This window comes from Cryptomeria japonica, chromosome 1 (assembly GCF_030272615.1).
Source record: "Cryptomeria japonica chromosome 1, Sugi_1.0, whole genome shotgun sequence".
NCBI classification, from domain to species: Eukaryota; Viridiplantae; Streptophyta; class Pinopsida; order Cupressales; family Cupressaceae; genus Cryptomeria; species Cryptomeria japonica.
Window position 1 is genome coordinate 511013036 of NC_081405.1, and position 22160 is coordinate 511035195.

At 34.5% G+C, this 22160-nt stretch overlaps 1 protein-coding gene across 1 annotated transcript; it reads left to right on the top strand.

The window, feature by feature from the left end:
- The first annotated feature begins 16269 nt into the window (after positions 1 to 16269).
- On the top strand, positions 16270 to 17382 carry LOC131044992 ((S)-8-oxocitronellyl enol synthase CYC2-like). Its single transcript, XM_057978492.2, has one exon. The coding sequence runs from the start codon at positions 16270 to 16272 to the stop codon at positions 17380 to 17382; it is 1113 nt and encodes a 370-aa protein (XP_057834475.2).
- Positions 17383 to 22160: the final 4778 nt, after the last annotated feature.

Sequence of the window (22160 nt, forward strand, 5' to 3'; positions counted from 1 at the left end):
ATGTGCACTATTGGTTTAGGTTGCAGATAAACATTCCTCAGTCAAATGAAATTTGTATTTCATTAGTGCTTGTGTATGAGGCTTGAGTTGTGATACCTTAAGTTTTTTGAATTTTGAAAAAATCAGCTAAAAAAAAAAAACCAGTAAATACTGATCAATCATCTTTGAGACATGGAGCAATAGCAATAGCATTTGACTTTTATGTCTTGATGGAGCTAGTAGAATTTGGCTTTAAGCCTGATAATTTAATTTGCTTGAAAGTCTTTAAAGTGCACTCAACAAATCTGTTGCGCACATCTTTTCTATCATTGCAATCCGTGAGATGACATCTCTTTGAGGCATTCTGTAAAACATTTAGCGCGCATAGTTTATGTTTCCACATTTTGCGCGCTTGTCTTCCAGAGAATCTCCAACTATAATATCTGACAAATATCTCTCTTTCATATTGGTTTGATGGATGTCCACGACCTGTTCAAAAGTTCCCATTTTTCATTCTGTATGGAACTTGTACTCATTTCTCTCCATGAGAGCATTCCTTCGAGGCTTTATTCCAAATAGTTGTTGTTTTGATGTCGATGAGTGCATTTGATTGGAAGTTTCTAAAGCTTTTACAAGAAACCATTTTAGTGCATATCGTTCCATCATTTCATGACATACATCAGCTTGAGGCATCCTACAAAAGGTTCAGCCGTGCTGTCTATAATTTTTGCATTTTGTATGCATGTTCACCTGCCATAATTGCAACTCTAACATTGACAAAAATCCTCTAGCATTTATGCTTTGATATATGTCCATAGCTGTTTCAAGGCTTCCAATGTGAGTCGAGCGGGAAAGAATGCTAGCAAAGATTGTGGAATTGCTAATTTTATTGATTTGAAAACTTCCAAGGTTTTTTCAACAAAAAGATTTCGTGTATATCCTGCAACAATGGTACCCATGAAATCACACTTCTTTGATGCGCTTGTGTAGGCTACGGGCCTTGTTTATGCTTTCAACGTTCTGTATTTGTTTCTAACTGTGCATTTCCAACTATAATGCATTTGCAGTTATGAATTCTTGAAGTAGTTTTCAAAAACCCCAAATAAAAAGTGTGAGAATTTGTCAAGATCTAGAGTCCAATTGATAGCACAAATAAGAGAGAACAAAATATGACAAGAATAAATTATATTCCTATCAATGATGCAAAATATTGATCAACTAAATTATCAAGAGTTATTTTTTTCAATGCAGATGAGCCTGCTTATAAAGGCAAGGCCATATGGATATATGAGTACACAATCATGACATGTGGCTCAATGAGAAACAAGGGTAGGTAGGAAAAGGTAGGAGAAATAGTAAAATATTCCACAAGAGGTGGATCACCCACTAAAGGTGGAATGTAACAAAAAGATAAGACCACAAAAGGTGGAATTTCTGCTACATGCATCATCCCTATGTGCACACTTCTCTAAGTGTCTCATATCCAAACTACGATGAAATGCATTACCCTAAGTCAACTTAAGTAAAGTGTAATTATGAGACATAATTTATACCAACAAAGAAGTTAGAAAGTTCACATATTGGAGCAACCAAGCAAAAAGGTTTCAAAGTTAAGATTTTGGAGCAACCAAACAGCCATGAGGTTAGAAACTTAGAATTGCTAAGCATAAAGGTTCAAATCTTAGCTTTTTGGAGCAATGGCATAACAAAGGGATTCACAAGTTCAAATTTTTGAGCATTTGAGCACATAAGATAAAAAGTTAGACTTTTAGAGCATCATGAGCATAAAGTTCAACTTTTCAAGCAATGAACATAATATTTAGAAAGTTAAGTTTTTGGAGCATTAGGTGCAAAAGTTAGAAAGTTGAACTTTTTGAGCATTAAAGTGTGATAGTTAGAAATTTAGAACTTTCTAACATTGGAGCACAGAGGGTTTAAAAATTGAACTTTTCAAACACCATAACATTTGATTGATAAAGAGTCTGACCTTGAAATTTTAATTGGTGGCAAAACATGAATAAAATGAGATTAACCCACAAGTCATTTTACATGACGAAATGCCCAAGGCAATATTTAAATGTTTTTCAAACAAAGGTTGACAAAGATCAAAGCGTTGAAATCTCACAACGGGGAAGTGGATTTTCATGTAACTTTGCCAAACTACTCAAAATGCTATCAAATACATGATCATAAGAGAGTTCTCCTTGACACTACAATTCTCAAAATTTAATCATTTTCAAATTTTCCCAATACATGACGGGATGTGAAGATGGTAATGGCTTTGTAGACATCTTGAAATTTTTTTAAAGAACCCATTAAGAACTTATATAACATTAATTTTAGTGAAATGTTTTAAATTATGGTGTTTGAAAATTAGGTCAACATAAGATTGGATAAGTACTAGTAGAATGTCAAGAAAGGTACAACATATGGTAATCTTTATTCCAAAATTTAAGGTGAGAAAATGTTAATAGTTGTTGTGCATGTTGATGACATCATTTTTCTAGGAGATGATGGTGTTTGTAAGAGATTCGTAGAAGAAATTTAGAAAGAATTTGAGATGACAATGATTGGTGAGTTACCATTTTTCCTTGGTCTTCAAGTGACATAGTCAAAGATGGTATTTTCATTTGTCGAATAGATTGTATCAAGGAGATGTTGAAGAAGTTTGGTATGGAGAATTGTAAACTAATTGGAACTCAATAGTCAAGTTAAGTAAGGATGATATGTCTCCAAAAGTTGATAAAAAATAGTATAGGTCTAAGATTAGAGGATTGATGTATTTGATTGCTTCAAGAATAAATATTATGCATGTGTATGTATTTGGTTGCTAGATATCAATCTAATCCAAAGCAATGTCATGATCAATAAGTGAAAAGGATACTCAAATATTTCAAAGCAACTCTAGATTTTGGTTTATTGTAGAAGAAGGATGATGATTTCTCTTTGAAAGCCTAGTTACATGTTGGCTGGGCCAGATGTGCTAATGACAGAAGAAGTACAAGTTGTGGTGCATTTTTCTTGGGGGATAGATTGGTCTCTTAGTTGAGAAAAATGAAATATTCAGTGCCATTATCTACAAAAAAGGAAAAACATATTGTAGTAACATCTTGTTGTACTCAAGTCATGTGGATGAAGCAAACTCTTGAGATATCAAGGTCATGTATAATGAGGTGAATTTTATTATGTGTGACAATACAAGTGCAATTAATATTTCAAACAATCTAGTAATGAATTCAAGGACTAAGCACATTTCTATCTAGTATCATTTCTTAAGAGAGAAGGTTGCAAAGAAGGAAGTTAAATTGGAATATGTTCCTACAAATGATCAAATTGCAGACATATTTGCCAAGGCAATGGCAAAGAATAAATTTGAGTAACTTTGGCAAATATTAGGGGTTATTACCACTCTTTCAAACTAAATATACAGAAATGGTTCATCATTCTAGGGGGAGATTCAAAGTTTATCTTTTGTCTCCTAGATTAATGTGATGGTTTCTCTCAAGGGGAGTAGTAAAGGCTATGGTTTCATTATTGCATGTAAATGGTTGCGGAAGGGAGATATCCCTATCAGATGGAGTGTTGCAAATTATCGGAGTTATACTAGAGAGAGAGAGAGAGAGAGAGAGAGAGAGATTTAACATTGAGGGAGAGAAGCTAGTATGGAGAGTCATTGTTTGCAATATTGTGGTAGCTAAGCACGCTACATTGAGTCCCACTTGTGCACGTTGGAAAGTGTGTCGCTAGGAACATGGCCCCGTTATTTAACATAACGGGGTCCCATTTACAAAACGAGGACTCATTTATTAAAATGAGTCTCTGTTTCTTAAATTTTGAAAATAGAGCCCACCATGTGCATCGGTTTTTGGTTCAGGAAGGGTGTGGAATTCCCAACCCTTAGCCTTGGACCTACAAGTACATGGTTGTATCAATGACATTGTGAAATACTGACTTCTAACATATGTTTGATGCCCATTATAATTGAATTTTTCAACAAAATTAAAACCCACTTTAGATTACACTATGTAGATTCTGTATATGTAATTTTTTTTTAAAGATTTGATTATTTTTTCCATTTTTCAACTAATTTGTACCGAATTTGGTTCGTAATCTTGAAAAATCTATTTATCTTATTTATTTAATAATTTTTTTGTTTTTATGTTTTTTGTAAAAACAATTATATGTCATCAATCTACATAGAATTATTTTCAATTTAAAAATGAAAAAAATGAAAAAATGATAAGTTAGGTGAAATTATATTGGTCATACATGATGTGTTTCTAAAACAACAATTGGGGCCAATAAAAAATTAAATAAAAAAATATATTAATTAAAAAATACAAAAAATATCCTTATCAATCTTCAATGTGTTACAAATAATTTCCCAAGAGACTTTTAAAGAAACATTTTATTTGTGTCAAAAAGTGTTGGTCGTACACGTGCATGGTAAGGTCCTGAATCATGCATTTTTAAAAAGTGCTTTTTAGAAATTAGTTTTAAAATTCAATTTTAATTATCTGGGTATTAAAATAAATTACATATTTGAAAACTAGACTCTGAGTGCTATATTTTGTATTACTGATGTTTTTCAAGATTCAATCTCTAAGTGCTTTAAACTTTTAGTTCAAATGTGGAAAAATCTGAAAATTAGGGAAAACACTACCACTTTTTGGCCAAAAAGTGGACTCAACTTCTTACATTGACCTTTCCCTTTGTCATTGATGTTACAGGAGGAGAGAGATTTTGTAAGAGGGAGAGATACAATTGAAAAAAAATTTATTACTACTTGGTGGTGCAAGTGTTGCCATCAATGACAAAGGTGGATGTTGTTGGAAACTTTGAGGTGTGTTGTCGTTGATGTCAAACTTGTTTGGTGTTGTCTTTATTGACACAGTCTATGTTGTCTATGATTATGTATTGAGGTAATAGAAGTGAAGAGGAAGTTGGAGTTATTTAGTCATGTGGATGTACTATATTGTTCGAAAATAAGTGTTTAGATGTTGTTATATTGTCTGGTGTGGATGTTTAGTGAGCATGAGATGTTTTCAAAAGGCTACAGTAGAGGAAGTTACTTAATATGTAGGAAAGTGTATTTAATGCCCTTATGGAAGAATGCTCTGCATTCCTCTAATTCTTGATGATGATGTCTTGTGATTTTGGATATAATTTCTATTTTTTGTGCATGTTTTACTTATTTTTTAGGTCCTTAGTTGCTCAAATGATGAAGTTGGTGTGGCAGTTTGTTGATAGTCAGGTTATCTGTTAGGACTGGTTTGGAGGTTACTTTGCACTATTCCACTATGTTGGCTCAAATGTTGTGGATTGGAGGACCTATTCATATGGTGCATGCAATGTTCTAGTTCATATTTATAGTGTTGGTATGAGTGTCAAGTGAAGTTATGTTGTTGTATGTTTGGCGTTATTAGTTGTGTTGGTGTCTAGCCATCTCAGTTATTTTTATTATTTAGATCATACAATTTTTGTCTAGACATGAATTGTAGGTTGAATTAGAATGTTGATGTGGGTCTTACAATAGAGTGTGTAGATCTGCATTAAGTAATTTTCATTGGGTGATGATTTTTGACTGAGTAATTAATGTTCTTTATTATTTTTCTACATGGTATGTTGGATGCCTACTTTGGAGCATGTGCTATTATGTCCAATTCATTGGAATTGATTTAGAAATATGTATTTAGGTCCCCTTTATCTCTTAGAGTAGACCAAATTGTGTATAGTTTCTTGTGGTGGCCAAATTTATGTAACTCATGTATATTTTATCTGTGGTAGACAAAGTTGAGGGTTTGAATGAATAACCTTCTATAAATGAAAGTGCAAAAGTGTCAATTGTTTAAGGCTCACGTGAGATGAGACATAAATTCTCAGCTTAGCATAAGCTACTTGTAGCTTTTCGGGGAGAGGGTTGATTGTTGTGAATTCTGAGATGTGAATGATATGTAAGCATATGTGAAAAAGAAGAAGTTTGAATTTTTATTTACGATGAGCTTTGATGATCATATCTTTAATGTGATAATGTTTTGATACATTGAATAAAGTAAGATATGTTTTCTTAATCAGGATATGTTATTCACTTTAATTCATCATTTCCTTATACTTACCAAAAGATAGCGAGTCTTTTTGGAAACTTTTGCAGTCTTTATATCTTACCCTGGAGTAGTTCACTTCAGTGATGCAAGTCCCTTATTTTTTTCCCTAAGGTTGTGTGCCTTAGTTTTGCAAGTCCTATTCTAGTGCAGTGAGCTTCCTTGGCCTTCATCCTAAAATATTGTAATCAGTTATTTGTATTGTGAGTGTGATTCTTACTGTGGTTTCTCCCTTTTTAAGATTTCCATATAAATATGGTGTTCTTGTATGCATTCTACTTAATAGTTTCACATTTCATAATTGTAGAGATAAGTTAATTATGATTTAAAATTTAAAAGATTATGAATAAGTTGTTTTAAGGCCCCGACTAAATCAATCCCCTCTCAGTCCTATGGTGTGTTCAACAAATTGAGCCTTCAAAAGTGTGGGTATTCATCACCTGATACGTACCATTCCTTTAATTTAAGTTTTCATTATTAGATGTGACTCCCCTAATTGCTCAAAAAATTTCTTAAATGCTACACAGGCATTCCCCATCATGGAATCTGGAAATTAATGCTAGTCATGCCTTTTTGGCCTATCTCTTAAGCAATTTACCCATTTAAGAATAGAGGAGACCCATTGCAAGTATTATTTAAGAATAAAGGGGTTCTACCCAAGGAGGTTTTATCTAACCCTACTACATTAATATCCTTTAAATGGAATCTCTCAAGGCCTAAATGTTTATATTTTCTAAAAAATATGTGATTTTAAGAAAATATTAGAATGTCTGAAAAGTGGGACACACTATTGTGGTAGCACCCATCATTTTTAGTTTCCTTTGTGTTGGTTATATGAATCCTAGGATTGGAATTTCTTATTGGATACTAAAATCGATATTTGGGAAAATATATCAAAAAACATACAATTCTCTAGCATTCTCTCCATTAGGTTTTTCGTATTTTCATATATTATTCTAAAAAAGTATCACTATGACATAAACTCCAATTTTAATTATTTTTACTAGTGTCTTCAGTTTTACAAAAAATATGTTTATTTTTTTAATGTAACACTTTAATCAATTTATTCAATCTAATTAAATTGTTATTTACACACTCTAAATTTTTTATCTTTGCATGTTAATTTTTTTTAAAATTTACTACTCTTTTTTAGATTATAGGAGATATCTCTTAATTTTATATTTTGAAGGAATGCCCAATTTTTAAATTTATGGAAAATAATATTTATTAAATATTATGGAAAAGCATACTAATAAATTATATCAACTAAATACTTATCAAGTGATTTCGCAAACTAATTATCTGAACAAAAAAGTATGGGAGAGAGGAAGGGGGGGTGGGAAACATGACACTATGCTATATTCTTTAGTAAAAAAGAGGAACAATTTATGTTCTCTAAATAGTGACCCTCTTCATTTTTTAGGACCTCAAAAATAAAGTACTTTGTAAACTAGGTTCTAAACATTAGTATTCTTATTCTAATAGCATCATCTAATTTTGAGCATATTGATATCAAATTATTATTTAAAATTAGTTTTTTCTAATTTTAAGAAAAAATAATCATTTAAAATCCCCCCTTTTCCCATATTTATATGCATTTACCTTGTAATAGTAGCCTTAAAGGTTTCCAAAGGGTTAAATAAAATATATCTAGTCATAATGTTCATGGAACCCTCTCATCAATTTGAAATTGTAGTCTTGATCTACTACCTTGGTAGGTGAGTTTGTATGTCCCAACCCTCCATTCATCTCATTCCTACAAGACATCCTTTACTTTTATTTTCTACAAATCATACTTAACAAAATTATTATTTTTTAATAAATGAATAGGATGTTCTCAAATTGACTCATTAAATCACATATAAATATATAAAATGACTTAAAAAATACTTCCACTTCAACTAAAAAGGTACAAAACATGACAAGAAATATATCCACTTCCAGTATTAAGTCATAACCCTAATATCAAATGTCGAATAATAAAGTAAATGACACAAATAGAATATTTAAAAAATAGACATTTAATCCAATTAAGTATATTATTAAAAATTGGTAATATTAATATATTAATAGAAAAGTAAATATAAAAAATACAAAGCATATGACTACCAAAAATATGTAGTGAAAAAATAATGAAAAAATAAATCATCACTAAAGAGATCCAAGCTCATGTATTAATTTTGATAAAATGTGTATACTATACTAATCATTTATCCCTCTTATAGTAGTATAACATCACAAGAGTAACTAGAAGAAAAAACTTAAATACCTCTATTCTATTCTTCCAATACATAAGAAAATTAGAAACTACATATCTCCAAGTTGCATAAAGAATATGCGGATGCAATCTTTTGGATAAAAAATTTATATTTATTTTTCACTCAAAACAAATGCACAATTTTTATCCAAAAGTTAGCATCTACAATTTATGGATTTTTGAAAACTTATACCTTCTAAAATAATATGGCTCAAAATCATGAGTCATAGAAAAATATAACAAAGCTATAGTCATGGTCAAACAAAAAAAAATTAGAAGTAAATCCTCTTACACATCTTACATTTTTCATTTTATTACATATCATAAGTTGTATGATAATGTTCAAATTGACCACTTTCCCAAATCAAAGCACTCCATGAGAATATTGAATGTATTTTTATCAGCCTCCAAATTAGAAAATTTCTCTATAAACCCCAATTTAATTACTCCTTTCATAGTATCCAAGATAAGCTAGAGAATAAATAAAAAATCAGTAATGCCCCCAACCTGGCATAGACATCTCATTTTTCCACTACATGATTTTCCAAGATTGTACATTATTTACACTCTATATAGTTACAAGACATATTTTTGCAAGGTAATTCTCGTACCTAATATTAAAAAAAAGATAAAGCATGTGAAATCATTTCCAAATTTATATTGTCATAATGTGAACTGGGAATATTAAAAATGGATAAATATATGAATGGGTCAAATGTAAAGAATAAATATATAAATAGAAAATCTACAAAGTTTTATCAATCATATGTAATCTAAAATTTCTAATCAATAAAATATCATCATATATTTATAATTAACAATTAAAAATGATTTCACATGTAAAGAATAATCCATAAAACCTTCATAATTATCATGTAAAATTTCACTATTGAGTCTTCTAATAATAACATATGAAGTATGATAAGCCAAGCAAGTTTCAATAAAATATATATGAGGATATAATAAAGAATCATCAAATTGTTTAACTAACATCATCTAAGGTATATGAGCATGGAAAACCATCACAAATATATATAGGATTTAGATGCACAATTTATCCTTGTGTTTGTGACACACACACATGAAGACTATTCATTCGAAGCAAGCAAGTGTAAGGAAGCAAAGGTGTGCGGAAACACTTCCTACGCTAATCTTGAGAGGACGATTTTGCAAATGTCAACTTAACTATCACAAATTTCACAAGAAACAAATAGAGTAGAAATGAAACAAGAAACACATAACATAGCGATTATCATGGTACATAGTATATTAACAAATCAACAAGAGATTACAATATACTTGCAATGCAAGTTCTTACAAGAGCATCACCTCAACTCAAGCTCGGAGAGACTTCTCTAGCATCCTTCTAGCACCCAGCCTTGCAAATCAAACTCCATCATACAAACACATCTCCAAGCCCTCATTATATAGGAATTTTATAGCCTGGAAACCATTTGTGGTTTTACAATACCATGGGAAAAACCTCCATGAAAAGTGTTGCCCACCCTTGACATTTGTTTTTCCAAGATAAGAAAACCAGGTTAAAAATAGTTACTCACGTCCAAACTCTTATCCCCTATTTTTGAAACTCATAACTAACATGAAATGTGTCATATAAACTCTAAAAATGGCCCTCCTATATTATACTATGGACAAGGCATCTTTTGACAACTCAAATATCTTTTTCCAAAGCACCAACACATGGGAAACCTCCCAACTACATTTGGAACTATTTACTAAAAATTGCAAGGTTGAGACACATGTATCTCAACATTCTCCCACTTGTCGAATACCTTGCAAGAGTCAAGGGATCCATATTACCATGGACTCAACAGTCAGGGGCCAAGAGGCCCATAGACTCCGAACACCATCTGAACTTCTCCGTGCTCACGGGCTTAGTTAATGAATCAACAACATTCACCAAAGTTTTGACCTTCTCCAGCTTCACCCTGCCATCCTCAACCATATCTCTCACAAAATGATATTGTACATCAATGTGCTTGGTCCTGGCATGAAAAGTCAGGTTCTTCACTAGGCAGATTGCACTTTGACTGTCACTATAAATTGTCACTGCACCCTATTTAAAATCTATATCTGAACACAATCTCTTAAGCCAAATGGCTTCTTTGCAGGCATGAGTAGCTGCCATATACTATGCCTATGTCATGGACAAAGCGACCACAACCTGTCTCTTGCTCATCCAACTAATTGCAGCACCAAATAATGTAAACACATATGCACTAGTGGATCTTCTTCTATCAACATCACCAGCCCAGTCTGAATCCACAAAGCCTCTAATATCCAAGGAATGTTAATTTCCTGTTCCATGAAAACATATAGAGTACTCTGAGGTACCCTACAAGTATCTAAAAACTCTTTTTACTACATCCCAATGTTCTCTTCCTAGATTAGACATGTAACAGGAAAGAACTCTCACTGCTTGGGCAATATCTGGTCTTGTACAAACCATAGCATACATCAAACTTCCAATAGTACTTTGGTATGGTACTTGACTCATCTCTTCCATCTCCAATGGGGATGTAGGACACTATGAACTAGAAAGCTTTGTTCTCATTGTAACAGGGACACTCAATGGTCTAGAATCTTGCATATTAAATCTTCTCAAAATAGTACCAACATACTTACTCTGGCCTAGCCAAAGCTTTTTGCTTTGTCTATCTCTTACAATCTCCTTTCCCAAAATGTGTCTTGTTGCACCAAGATCTTTCATATCAAATTTTGCCGAGAGTTGAGATTTTAATTCTGCAATCAAACCTTTTCCTTTCCCAATAAACAACATGTCATCAACATACAAGGCAATAACAAGGAAACGATCACCATCAGATTTGAAATATATATAGTGATCAGATTTAGACCACACAAACCCCAAACTCAATATATATGTATCAAACTTCTGGTACCACATCCTAGGACTTTGTTTTAAACCATACAAGGATTTCTTCAACTTACAGACCAAATTAATTTTACCTTTTACCACATAGTTCTTTGGCTGCGTCATATAAATTTCTTCCTCCAAATCTCCATGAAGGAAAGCAGTTTTTACATCCATTTGTTTGACCTCTAGATCATAAGCTGCTGCAATAGAAAGTAAGAAACGAATGGATGGTATTTTGGCTACAGGAGAATAAATCTCACCATAATCTACTCCCTCAACCTGGGAGTAACCTTTTGCAACCAAACGTTCTTTGTACTTCTCTATTCTACCATCTAAACCTATCTTCCTATTGAACACCCATTTGCAACCAACAAGATTTCGTCCTTAAGGCAATGGTACAAGGTCCCATGTGTCATTCTTCTTAAGTGCTGCCATCTCTTCATCCATGGCAATTTTCCAAGACTCTGAATCATTCATACCAAGAGCCTCTTCTATAGATTTCAGTTCATCAATATTAGCATTCAAAGAAAATATGCATCTCCAATCATCAGGAGAATATCCATACCTTTTAGGTGATTTTCTCTGTCTAGTAGACCTCCGAACAAGTTCAGGTTCAGGTTCTTCTTCTTCCTCTGATGATTCAGAACTCGTAGAGCTCTCATCAACTTCATGTCTTTCTAAGGGCCTCGATTCAACTTTTTTCAGGTGTATCAGGTAGTTGAATCACATCTTTCTTTTCTTCCTTTTGTTCTGGCTACACTGTAACAGAAGAAGACTTAGTTTCTCTAAAAATAACACTTCTAGAATAAAATACCTTTTGTGTAACAGGATCCCAAAGCTTGTATCCTTTCACACTATAACTATATACAATGAATATACATTTAACAACTTTGTCATCCAATTTTGTTTGCTTCTCCTTTGGCACATGAGCATATGCCTCACAACCAAAAACTCTCAGATGACTAAGTGAAGGCTTGTGGCTCGACCACGCTTCCATTGGCATTTTATCAACAAGAGCTGATGTAGGAGACCTGATTATCAAGTAGCAGGAAGTGGCTACAGCTTTAGCCTAGAACTTTTGTTCTAGACCAGCACCACTTAGCATACTCCTAGCCTTCTCCATCAAGGTCCTGTTCATTCTTTCTGCAACTCCATTCTATTGTGGAGAATACAGAGTTGTCTTCTGTCTCTTAATACCACAATCTTTACAAAATGTGTCAAAATAATTGGAGCAATATTCACCGCCATTATCTATCCTTAAACATTTTATTTTCTTTCCAATCTGCAACTCAACCATTTCTTTAAATTCTTTGAAATGACTAAAAACTTCAGCTTTACTCTTAAGAAAATAAACCCATGTTCTTCTACTAAAATCATCAATGAAAGAAACATAATAAACTGATTTACCAATAGAAGAAACATCAACTGGACCAAATACATCCAAATGGATTAGATCCAAAACACTTGAAGACTTATAAGAACTGGAGTAAAACTAAATGCAGTTTTGTTTTCCATAAATACAATGCTCACAAAAATCAAATTCAAGATTGCAATCATTCAACCCATTAACAAGGTTCTTATTTTTCATAGTTCGTAGACCTTTCTTACCTATGTGACCGAGTCTTAGGTGCCACAACATTGTCTTCACTGCAGGCAACTTTGATTCGGTAGACAAAGCACCCTTGGGTACCCAAAAACCATGACCATCTGCTGAAAGAGACACCCTCTCCTTTTACAACAAAGTCTTTATCACATTCTTATCAGAAGTGCTATTGCACTCAATTATGCATGCATCAAGTTGGTACAATGTACCCATTCTACTTCCTCTTGCTATTACCATAACACCTCTTACCATTTTCACACCTACTTTAGAAAACAGTACATGCACACCCGCATCTATTAGTTTGCTAACAGATAACAAATTTCTTGCTAGTCCCAGGATATGCAAGACACCATCAAATCTTCTAGTTATACCATCAGAAAGTTTAACATGAACACTTCCATGACCAACAATATCAAGAAAGGAGCTATCACCCAAATACACCTTCCCACCATCAAACTTTTCATACTTACTAAACTAGTTTCTAATAGGAGTCATGTGGAAAGATGCACCTGAGTCTATCAACCATGCATTGTCACCTACATGAGTGGCCCAGGCTGCAATAAAAGCATCTCCATCTTCCTTCTCGGACTCAGAATCATAATCTTGCTTCTTCTTCTTTTTCTTCTTTTCTTCTTTACAGTCCTTTCAGAAATGTCTAAGCTTTCCACAATTCTAGCAAATTACCTTGGACTTACCAGGAGATTTTGATCTCCCCTTATTCTTAGAATTAGAATGACCATTCTACTTTTCATTCTTGCCTCTTTCTTTTGGTCTTCCTCGAACACTCAGAGCCTCTTTGACATTCAGAGAAACCTTCCTTCTCATTTCCTCAGAAAGTAGAGAACCAACAACATCCTCCATCTTCAAGACGACTGCAGTGCTCCCTATGGCCATCACAAGGCTGTCCCATGAGTCTGGCAATGAACATAGCAGGATTTGGCACCTTTCTTCTTCATCCATTGGTACCCCAACTGAGGTCAACTAAGTCACCAACATATTAAAACTTTCCAGATACTTAGAAATTCGTCCACCTTCTTCCATTCTCAAGGAATGCAACTTCTTCCTCAAGAAAATTTTATTCACAAGTGATTTTGCTTGGTAGATCTCACTTAGCTTCTTCCAAAGCTTCTTCGCAGTAGATTCTTCATGGACATTAATTAGAATTGAGTCTGCAAGGTACAATCTTATGAGAACTTTAGCTTTTCTATCCATTACATCATATTGTGCAGCTAAAGTTGGATCTGTGGGCCTCGACTTATTCTCATCGACTGCATCCCATAGATCTCGATCAATCAATAGATCTTCCATCTTCAGCTTCCACATTTCAAAGTTTGTGCCAGAAAACTTCTCTACATCAATCCTCCTTGATATACTTGCCATCTTTACGATCCTGCAAGACAGAAATGAAATACTCTGCACAAGCTCCCACTCAAACCTTGATTAGCTCAAAAAACCCTGTACCCAACAAATAGAACCAAAACTGGCCAGGCTCTGATACCACTTGTAAGGAAGCAAAGGTGTGCGGAAATGCTTCCTATGCTAATCTTGAGAGGATGATTTTGCAAATGTCAACTTAACTATCATAGAGATCACAAGAAGCAAATAGAGTAAAAATGAAACAAGAAATGCATAACACAGCGATTATCATGGGGAAAACCCATAAGGGTGAAAAACCCCACACTCTAAAACTTGCATAGTATATTAACAAACCAACAAGAGATTACAATACACTTGTAATGCAAGTTCTTACAAGAGCATCACCTCAACTCAAGCTCCGAGAGACTTCTCTAGCATCCTTCTAGCACCCAGCCTTGCAAATCAAACTCCATCATACAAACTCATCTCCAAGCCCTCATTATATAGGAATTTTACAACCTAGAAACCATTTGTGGTTTTACAATACCATGGGGAAAACCTCCATGACATGTGTTGCCCACCCTTGACATTTGTTTTTCCAAGATAAGAAAACTAGGTTACAAATAGTTACTCACGTCCAAACTCTTATCCCCTATTTTTGACCCTCGTAACTAACATGAAATGTGTCATAAAATCTCTAAAAATGGCCCTCCTATATTATACTATGGACAAGGTATCTTTTGACAACTCAAATACCCTTTTCCAAAGCACCGACACATGGGAAACCTCCCAACTACATTTGGAACTATTTACTAAAAACTGCAAGGTTGAGACACATGTATCTCAACAGCAAGTCTATGAATGTTGGGCTAATATGACATAGAAGAGAGGTAACATAAAATAGGTAGAAATAGTTTCTATGAGTGTTTTTTTGACCATTCTTTATATTTGTATAAATCCTTTCTCTAAATTTTTTATATTGGATTTTCTCGTCAAAACCTTGAGCATTGATTTGTTAATTTTATATGCCATTGTTAGAAGATTAATATTTAGAAGAATTATAAAAAGTTTTTGGATTAACTTCTATATGTATATTAATCCTCTTATTTTCTCTACTATTTGCACATAGATACAAGTGCAAGCTAAAAATGTTTCTCATTTGTAATACTTCTTGACCACTAAAGTAATGCACATTGTCTGCTAGCTATAATTTCATGAATCTCTCCCTCTTGCAAGAGTTAGTCCTCTTCAAGTGTCGGTGTGGACATACTCACAATATTCATAGACACTATCCCCCATGGCTCCCATAGTTCTTTATCACTTTATGTAGACTAGGGGTCATAACGGTCATGATTGATTTTTGAAAATTCACATTTCTTTTGATACTTCACAACCTCATAATACAAGTGCTTCTAGTTAGTCAAACATTAGACTTGACCACTTCTTTCATCAAGAAAGGAACTCAACTATAAAATAAAAGGAAGTTAATCAGAAAGATATGATTATAAAATGCAAACCAATTTATAATAATTAAAATCTTCCTAATGACTAGGACAAATCTAATAACTTATCTCCACCTCCTACTAAATTTTTAATTTTTTTTTTTTTTTTAAATTAACAACTTATTTCTATTTTCCATATTTTAATGTTTTGATTAAAAAATATCTCCATATCTAATATTTAGACCCTACCTTTTTTTCTTTAATGTGATATGGAAAAATATTTTAATTTAAAATTTCACCTTATCTAAGATTTGAAATGTGATGCGATTCCTTTTTGTTTTTCTTATGATGTGCAACATACTTATTAGTAATAAAAAGAAAAATATCCTTCCAGATATCTTGGCAACTAGTTTACAAAATTCTTGGTTGGTTCTTGACGACTAAGAAAAGTCAGCCGCTACAACATAGGGAGATTCGAATTGACAATTCTCATCAATGCTTCCAGTCCATACCAACCCACAATCACGTGGGTAACAGGTTCCTTATCCTGCTTGGTTGGCATTACCCAGGGTTTTAAAACAGGGCAACTGGAAACAAAATTATTTCAAGGCACTCACTCATAACAGAAAATGAGAATGGAGGAAAAGCCTGTGCCTGGGCCTGTGGCTCTGATTGCTGGTATAACAGGACTTGTTGGGAGTGCTCTTGCAGAAATCCTCCTCAAAGCCAGTTGGAAAGTCTATGGAGTGTCTCGTTTTCCAAAGCAAGGCCTTTTCATCTTCCCTCAAACTGAGAAGATGGAGCTAATAGCCTGCGATTTGACAGACAGAGAGCAGACGCTCCTGAAGCTTGCTCCTCTCACTGACGTTACCCATGTCTTTTGGCTCACCTGGACTGGCCACATGACATACGACTCATTAGAGAGCTATACAGAAAACATAAACATGTTTTCAAATGCTCTGGATGCTTTGCTACCAGTTGCCAAAGGGGTGAAGCATATATGCCTCCAGACAGGGACCAAACATTACAGTGGACCTCATTTCCCATTCACTGAAGATTCCCCAAGGCAACCCAATTCCTACAATTTCTACTATGGTCTAGAGGATATTCTGTTCGATGCTGTGGCTAAGAAAAGAGAGGTTTTAACTTGGTCGGTGCATCGGCCGGGGATTATTCTGGGCCAATCTACTAGATCTTTGTTTAATGTGGTTGGAAGTCTGTGTGTGTATGCTTTGCTTTGTAAAGCCCTGCACTTGCCTTTCATTTTTCCTGGTACTCGGGCATGCTGGGAGGAGCCCACCATTGATTTTTCTGATTCCATGCTCATTGCAGAGCAGCACTTGTGGGCTGCTACTGAGGTTTCTGCTCACAACAATGTCTTTAATGCCGTTAATGGAGATGCACAGTCCGCCACCTGGAGAAATCTCTGGCCTGTTTTGGCCCATAAGTTTGGGATCACATTGCCGGAGGATGATGAGGATTTAGTGGATGAATCCATGAGCTTGGTGGACGCCATGTCTGACAAGGGGCCTGTTTGGGATTACATAGTAAAGACTAATTCTCTGTATTGCACTAGAATTCATGACTTGGCAGATTGGTGGTTTTTGGATATCTTGTTCAAAGTTCCATTCAAGTTGTTGGCAAGCGGTAATAAGTGCAGAGAGCATGGATTTTTCAATACATGCGATACTGACATGTCTCTTGCTTACTGGATTGATAGATTGAGAGAGAGTAAGATCATTCCCTAAATGGGAAAACGAGGAGGAACTTATACACAATATGTGTTATTAAACAAGTTTCTGTATTAGCAATTTGACTCCATACTTGCATCCATCATACAGCAGAAAGGAATTAATGTGAATTTTATCAGACATAAGTTGTCTGCATGGGCAATTTCGCTCCTTATTCCCCTTCATCATACAGCAGAAAGGAGTAAATCAGATCAGCAGTACTACAGCGGCCTTAAAATGTTATTATAAAGCCTCTGTGAGACATTTAACATGGTTTAGTTTCTTTTCATACGGATACTTTCCCGAATTGTAAGAGCTAAGTAAGCTCTATATATAATACATCATTTGGAATTATTTTGCAAGGAACAATTCATTTCTTTCATACTGCAATTAAGCATGCTCACAGTTTTTTCAATATATGTAGTTAAATCTCTCAAAGAGATTGAATCACAAACGAATTGCACTTTAATTTGAGGTGTGGACGATGGCATTTTAATAATAACAATGTGAAGGGTTGATTCTATTGAGTGTAATCGGGGGTGTTTGTTAACTATATTTTTCTCAATCCATTGTGATAAGTTCTACTGAATTTGATAAGATGAAAGAATGGTGAGCAGTGTAGTGCTAATCTTAGTTTCTTTGAAGTTGGCAACACTCTGTTCGCCTGAAAACCAAAATCAAATAATCTTAATAATCTATTATCACCTGAAAATCAAACAAAATTGAATTGTAGAAGTCAAACCTATTAAATAGGGGAGAGCATATTTTGCGGACAGCTACTAGCACATCACCAGCTGGTAGTTGACCAGTCCAAAGGAATCTTACGAGTGTATCATTGTGAAAGTAAAGTCGATGGTTGTAAATGAGTGAATTTTTTTTCAATTGTTATGAGTTATGAACATTTAAAAAAAGAGAGATTTTTGTTTTTTAAGAATCTTCTTTAATCTTATTGTAGGTGAGAATGTAAGAACAAAACATCCTTAATTTAGTACTTCATTGAACAAAATTAAGTAATATGGTGTACTTACAGAATATGATGACCAGTCTCTATGTAATCAAAGTTTGAACAAACTATTAATGAGACCTAGTCAAGTCTGAGGACAAAGATTCTAGACACTAACTATTTGGAATGTAAGTAAATTCTATATTACATCTATATAATACCATAGCATTCGAACTTGCATTCCTATTCAGCCCCAAAATATAATTTTTTGAAGTTTATTCTTGTGTGATTCTGTAAGAGTTGCTTTTGACCTGGATGATGACGATTAAATATGGTTGGCCATCGATCAGCCATGTCTTCAATAAAAAAATGTATCCAACATAGATTGCATGCACTTTGGGCTATGTCATCAACTCTCTTCATAGTTAGTTTTTAGGTTTATGATGTAGGAGAATCCCTGGTTCATGGCAATCTTGCATCAACCAAAAATATTTCCTTTCTGCATTTCATTTTGCATTTTCTAGCATTGGCTCATCGGATCTCAAGGAGTTGGATTTTTCTTGAGGACTTAATCATATACCTTATTCCCAAACCATGGAGAATTTGGATCATTTTCCAGCAAGATATCACTACCGGTTTTTGAGACAACTTTTTGGTACCGATTGCTGGGTTGTAATCTACTGGGATCTACCAAATCCCTTCCATATCTTGTGTAGCCCTAAGAGTTGATTTTGATGTTCCTTGGCATGTGGACAACCTTTCCCTATGATCTACACTTCATCGCTTGGATTTTCCAAAGAATTTATTTGGCAGAGGCCAACCTTGTTGTTTTTACACGTTAGGTCTCATTCTTCGGCATTTAATCCCTTTTAGGCCGACCAGATCTATTTGTATCATATAAATCATTGTAATTAAGCATTAGAGTGAAGGGAAGTAGAGATAAGCTAAGGGAAAGAACATATAAGATAGATTTGAAAATTTGAGGTCCCAGTTGTGACCTGTTCTATAATTAAGCATGTTTTGGCAGGCCAGTGAGCTGGTTTCTATAACCTGGTTGCTACCAGTTGATTGTAAACAGTTTTCATGATATAATTCATTTAGTTCTGCATTGCCTCCATCATATCCCTATGTTTCCATTGTGTTTACTCTTGCTGACCAGCCCATATTGATCTCTTTGAGGTCCCTCCTAACCGGTGATTGCACCAAGTGGTATCAGAGCGAGCTTTCATTCTAGAGATTGCGTTGTCCTGAGAAATTTTATTGTAGGGTGGGGGACTATGGATCCAACTTGCAGCTGTAGATGACTGACATGAAGATGGTGCGAAGAGGAAATAGGAATGGTGGAGTGTGTGGGAATGCAGACCCTGTTGTGATGGAAATGTTGCAAGGAATTGCAGTCTAGTTGGAAGTCATTGAGATAACGCAGGGAAGAGGCCGACATATTGAAGATGAAAGTGAAGTTGAAGGAGAAGAAGTCCCGGTGGAACAAGTAAACCCACAGGTGATTGATCTGGATGAAGAGAGGTTTTTGAGGGTTTTGAGTAGGGCGAATACTAAACCTCATTTTACCCCACCGGAATATGATGGAAAGTTGGATTCAGATGAATTGATGGATTAGATCTTGGAGATGGGGAAATATTTTGATTTTCAAAACATTGCAGAAGAAAAGAAGGTGAAATATGCCTATACCAGTTGAAGGGTCATGCATCTATTTGGTGGGAACATTTGCAGGTTGATAGATAGAGAAGAGGTAAAGAGAAGATAAAGACATGGGATCGGAGGGTTGCTAAGTTGAAATCAAAATTTATGCTAGCTAATTATAAAATGAATCTATTTGAAAAATTGCAAAATTTGAGATAGAAGGAAACTAGTGTGAAGGAGTACAACGAAGCATTTTACAAGTTGATTATTAGATCCAAACATGTTGATGATGAAGTTGAACAAGTTGTAAGATATTTGAATGGATTGTGGGTGTCTATACAAGATGAACTCAGTTTGATCAAATTGTAGAGTGTCAAAGAAGCTTACCAGTATGCCCTAAAAGAAGAAGAGAAGCTGAACAAAAAGATATGAGCATAGGTGGATAGGCATAGGTGGAAGCTTTTCTAGAGGAAGAGGAAGAAGATATACCAAAGGAAGAGGAACCTGTATGGATCAGAACAAGGACAAGAAAGTGAGAAAAGAAGTTAATTCATATTGGAAAGATGATATAAATTTCTACTGGAGGAGAGACCCGGATGGCTACCAAAATGAGAATTTTGGAAAAGATGATAGAAGACAAGACAAGAGAGTGTTTAGAGGAACTTTCTATAAGTGTGGAGGAGAAGGGCATTGTGATTTTGAGTGTAAGAAGACATAGAATACTAGAATAACAACAGTGGTGGAAGAAAGCCTTATCGGATCAGCTAATAAAATGGAAGATGGAAAATTGTTGGATGAGGAGAGCTTTGTGTCATACCAGGAGAGATGAAGAGCCCTTGCAGAGGAATAATTTGTTCAAGACCAGATGTAAGGTATCCGATAAGTGTTGTAAATTTGTAATTGATGGTGGTAGTTCTAGATAATCTTGTTTCAAAAGAGATGGTGAATAAGTTGAATTTGGAAAGATTGAAACACCCTAAGCCTTATCAGATAGCATGGATTTAGAATGATAATAAGTTGTTAGTAAGTGAACAATTTTTGGTGAAATTGAAAAATTGGGAATTATCATGATGAAGTCTTGTATGATATTATGCCTATGGATATTTGTCACCTTTTGTTGGGTAGACTTTGGTAGTTTGATAGACATGCAATACATGATGGGGGGAAGAATACATACACTATTATGGCCAATGGGATGAAGAAACCTTGTTTCCCTTGGAGGAACCTTTGAGGAGTGAAGTATGTATGAATGCTAGAATCTGTTTGTTGGATGGAATGGGATATGACAATGTGTGTTTTTCCTTAGTTCCTAAGAAGACTGAGAATATGAAGTATGAAGAAGAACAATTGAAAGAGATAAAAAATTTGTTGTTAGGGTATGAAGACATCATTTTAGATAATGTGCATGATGGATTACCACTTCTGAGAAGTATCAGTCATTGCATGGACTTGATTCCCAAAGCTAGTTTGCCTAACAAAGTTGCACATTGGATGACACCGACAGAGAATGAAGAGTTGAGTAGACAAGTGCAAGAGCTATTGAAGAAAGGTTTGATCAGAGAAAGTTTGAGTCCTTGTGCAGTACCAACAATATTAGAACCTAAGAATAATGGAGAATGGATAATATGTACTGATTCCAGAGCAATAAACAAGATCACGGTGAAATACCAGTTTCCTTTGCCTAGGATGGATGACATAATGAACTATTTGAGTGGAGCCAAATACTTTACAAAGATAGACTTGAAGAGTGGATATCATTAGATCATTATTAGAGAAGGAGATGAGTGGAAGACAAAATTCAAGACAAATGAAGGACTTCATGAATGGTTGGTGATGTCTTTTGGGTTAACTAATGCACCAAGTACCTTCATGAGGCTGATGAACGAGGTATTGAAGAAATTATTGGGTAAGTTTTTTATTGTATATTTGGATGACGTTCTGATTTTTAGTAAGACAAAAGAGGAGCATCTATTACATTTGAGACAAGTTTTGCAAAGGTTGAGAGAAGAAAAGTTGCTAATAAATCTTAAGAAGTGTACTTTCATGAAGGATGAGTTAGGCTATTTGGGATTTTTGATATCCGAGGATGGTTTGAAGATGGACCCTATGAAAGTAAAAGCAATTGTTGAATGGACTACACCGGAAAGCATTGGAGAGGTAAGATCATTTCATGGATTGGCTAGTTTCTACCAGAAGTTTATCAGAAATTTTA